Here is a 3,827-nt window from a genome sequence, read left to right on the forward strand (position 1 = left end):
GGCAATGGTAGGAAAGTCAAGAATACCTTAGGATGAGTGTATCAGACGACGATACATGTTTTCCTTCAAATAGACAAACGTTTAGCTGCTCTATAGGTTTATAGACAGCATTAATTGGATGACATGATTCTTTACTTGCCCGCCGACATCAAGGTTCATGGCTTGTATTTGTACATTGATTAGGCGTTTTCCACGCCCGTTTGATCTACTCGTGTCTGATATAACTATTGTACAAGACAGGACAGCTTCACCTACCGGCAAAGTCCGTCCCACTGCCACGCCACAAGTCGTCGTCGCCACCGTCGTAACGTGACGACTGCCGCTCTCTACAACAACAGCTTTAACAAAAGGACGATACTGCTGACCACAACGCTCGCACATGCACCTACTACACCCCAACCCAGACGCCCGCTTTTTACGCAATACGCTTGACGTACTTCCACAAGCTCTTGTACTTGGGCTTCTGCCTCTTGGCTTCCCAACCCTTAGCCTTGCGGGGCGGCTTGAGCGAAGCAAACTTCTGGCGCTTGAATTCAACCTCAGCGCCGGGAATGCCGTGCCTCTCCATGACCTCGGCCGTGCCCTCGTCCCACTCGGAGCGGAACAGGTTGAAGCCGACAGGCTCGAGGTCGAATTTTTCGCGGAAGCCCTTGAGCGAGAAATTCTCGCGGTTCTCCAAATGCTTCTTCAGGGCCTCGCCGTCGATCTTGGCACCGGGCTTCTGCTCAAGCACGAAGACGTTGAGGCGGTGGTAGGGCGAACCCTTCTGCGCGAAGGGGGGAAGCCAGGGCTTGCCGACGTCGCCCTCGACGCGGTCGCCGACGCTGCGCAGGGAGAGAACCGTCTTCGACGGGTCCCATGGGATGTTGGCCGCCAGGAAGTGGCAGCGACGCTTGAAGTTGTCGTGCGTGACGTCGGGAACGTCCGAGTCGATGACGACGACAGTGAGGAGGCGCTCGCCCTTGTCAAAGACTTGCATGCGAAGTGTGGGTGCAACCTCGGTCACGCGCGAGTCGAGGATGGCTCCCGGGGAAACCTGGTAGCCACGGAAGGAAAGCTTGACGTCCATGGTCGGGTCGAAGGCGGGCAGAAGATCGGGAACGACGTGGAACTGCGAGATACGCTGCGCGATGATTTTGTAGTCCATGGAACGCCAGCGGCGCTCGGCCATGAAACGGTAGACGGGCTTGGTCATGTCACCTGGAGGCAGAGAAACATGTTCGTTAGACTGAGACTTGCGAAGCGGAGTAAACGTTATAAGAAAAGGAAAGGAAAGTACAAACCTCTGCCATCCTCGAAACGCCTCTTCACCTCGGGGTCGTTGATGTCGGCAAGAATCTTGAGCTCCTCGATATAGTTCCTTAAGCTCTTGATCCGTGTCTGCTTGGCGGCCTCGCCGCCCTCGAACTCGCTGGCATCCCGCGCCTCGATCAACTTGATCTTCTCCGTCTCCTTGACAATCTGGGCGATTTTGGCCGCGCGGTCCTGCTGCAGGATCTTGCGCGCATCCTGGAAACACTGGTACGGCAGCTGCTCGAAGGGGAGATTGCCGGTGGTGGCCAGGGCGGCCCTTCTCCTTCGCGACCCAAGCTCTGGACCTCCGACTACTGTGTCTGCTACTGTCGCCTTAGCCTCGGTTGCCGAAGGAAGGGGTGGTGGTGTTGTGGTGGAGTCGACAGGAGAGGTGGTGGTGGTGGTGGTGGTGGCGCCCTCATCTTTGCGCATCGGGGTCGAGGAGAAGGGCCTAACGGCGGCGACGGCGACGGACCGGGTCGAACATGTCGCAGCGCCGGGGCCGGTTTGCCGGAGACAGCGGACGAGTGGCCGCGCGACCTGCTGACACGTCGACATGGCGGGTGGGAATGTGTACAGGCGGGCCGGAGGGGAGAGTATTCGAAGTGCGGGATCGCTCTCAGTCGAGAGGAGCTGCACTCAAGGTTTCGTCGACGGGGAGGACGGGGTCAAGGACGGGACAGGGACGGGACGGAGGGTTCGTGGTCCTTCAATTCGTTCCATGCTGCAGCCCACCTGCCCGGACTCGAACGGCGGCCAAAATTTCGTGGACCCCGGGGCCGGCAGCACAGTGCGCTCATTGGAAGTACTTGTAGTGGGGGTTGCAGCTAGCTGGCGTGCCCCGCGAGAAAGCTCGCCAGGAACGGGTACCCCATGGCGACAGCGCACTGTACGTGCACGTTGCACTCCAGATCTTTTTTCTCCAGACTCCGTCCAGTCCCCTCGTCGGCCGAATCGTTGCGACTTGACTGGGAGGACCGGCGCCCGCGACGACCACCGCATATCCCGTCAGAGCCCCGTCTCGGTCCCGTTCCGTTGTCCCTCCCTCGCCCCGAAGCGCGCTCCACGTTTCCGTCCGCACAGGCCCGTGGTTGCTAGTCTCTCTTTTCCTCCCGCGAACAACTGCCTCGAGCACCACCATACCATCACATCCGAGTTGCATTAACTTGTAACTCCCGTCACCTTGCCATATCACAACGCCGCCATGGCCGGCAAGGGTCTCAAGAGCCTCAACGAGGCCATGAATGCGCTGAGCATTGCTTCCAAGTCATGCAGGGCACTGCCGGTTCGTCTTCCATACGTCCACCGTCTTGCTACTGACCCGCCGACGACTTTCGCTCACCAGTACAAACCATGTCCACTAGATGCGCCAATCCTCTATTCTTCCCTGCAGACGGTCGATGGCCTCCGTAGCTACCCCTCCTGCCGCCAATATCACAAGATCGGTCTCGGAACCATGGCAACCCAGTATGAGCACCAACACGACTGCCAACCTCGACAACATCGCCCGCGCTGAAAAGGTACTAACCCACGATTCAGTCACCAACGTTCCTGTGACCGTCTATTCCTTCCCCGAACTCGAGCCGCGCTCCCTCGAATCCTACTCAGCCCGTCACCTTCACCTCCCGCTGCGTCGCGATATCCTCCACTTGGCCGTCATCTACGAAGGTGACTCGACACGACGGGGCATGGCGTCCACAAAGACACGCTACGAAGTTCATGGTTCGCACAAAAAGATGAGTCCCCAGAAGGGTACCGGTAACGCCCGTCGTGGTACCCGCCAGTCACCTCTGATGAAAGGTGGTGGAAAGACTTTCGGCCCCAAGCCCCGCGACTTCAGCACGAAGCTCAACAAAAAGGTCTACGATCTGGCCTGGCGCACCGCGCTGTCCTACCGCTACAAGCGTGGCGAGCTCATCGTCACCGAGGACGGCCTCGACCTCCCCCTCCCTAACGATTTCCTCTGGCTTGCCGGCGGCGGTAAGCTCAGCCGTGAGCTTGAGGACGGCTACGTCCGCAAGTGGGTTCACGAGTTTATGACCAGCTTGAACTGGGGCAAGGAGGCTGGCCGGACGACCTTTATCACGGGCGACAAGCGCCCCAACCTCTTCACCGGATTCGAGTTGGCTGGTGCCGAGGGTCGCGCTCTGGAGTTGTGGGATGTCGATGTCAAAGACCTTTTGGAGACGGGCAGGATAGTGATTGAGCGCAGCGCGCTCAAGGAGATGATCAAGGACCACCAAAGCGACCTCGTCACCCGTGTAGCAGTCCAGGGGCTCCGCCAAAAGGGTCCCAAGCTGGGTGAGGTGCTCGTCAGGGCGCCGAGATACTAGACAGGGAAGGAGACGAAGAAGAAGAAGAAGAAGAAGAAGAAGAAGAAGAAGAAGAAGAAGAAGAAGCAGCAGCAGCAGCAGAAGTGAATGCGTGTGTGCAACCACCGGCAACACTCTTGTACCATATGAATCGCGCAAGGAGGGCGGACTGAAAAAGACGGTTTGCCCGGCACGATGAGTGTAATATTCATGTTCCCTTGT

General features: G+C 58.3%; 2 protein-coding genes across 2 annotated transcripts; one reads left to right on the forward strand and one right to left on the reverse strand.

Annotated features, from left to right (window-relative positions):
* Positions 1–118: 118 nt before the first annotated feature.
* NEUTE1DRAFT_69954 (uncharacterized protein) lies at positions 119–1,928 on the reverse strand (the record flags this gene model as incomplete). The annotated part of the gene is made up of 2 exons (XM_009856548.1): positions 119–1,200; positions 1,284–1,928. 2 exons carry the CDS (start codon positions 1,849–1,851, stop codon positions 416–418), a joined length of 1,353 nt encoding a protein of 450 aa, XP_009854850.1.
* A 569-nt stretch (positions 1,929–2,497) lies between these two features.
* NEUTE1DRAFT_50505 (uncharacterized protein) lies at positions 2,498–3,626 on the forward strand (the record flags this gene model as incomplete). Its single annotated transcript, XM_009856549.1, has 2 exons — positions 2,498–2,578; positions 2,658–3,626. The coding sequence occupies 2 exons, from the start codon at positions 2,498–2,500 to the stop codon at positions 3,624–3,626; spliced, it is 1,050 nt and encodes a 349-aa protein (XP_009854851.1).
* Between the last annotated feature and the right edge of the window lie 201 nt (positions 3,627–3,827).

This window comes from Neurospora tetrasperma (assembly GCF_000213175.1).
Source record: "Neurospora tetrasperma FGSC 2508 unplaced genomic scaffold NEUTE1scaffold_16, whole genome shotgun sequence".
Lineage (NCBI taxonomy): Eukaryota > Fungi > Ascomycota > Sordariomycetes > Sordariales > Sordariaceae > Neurospora > Neurospora tetrasperma.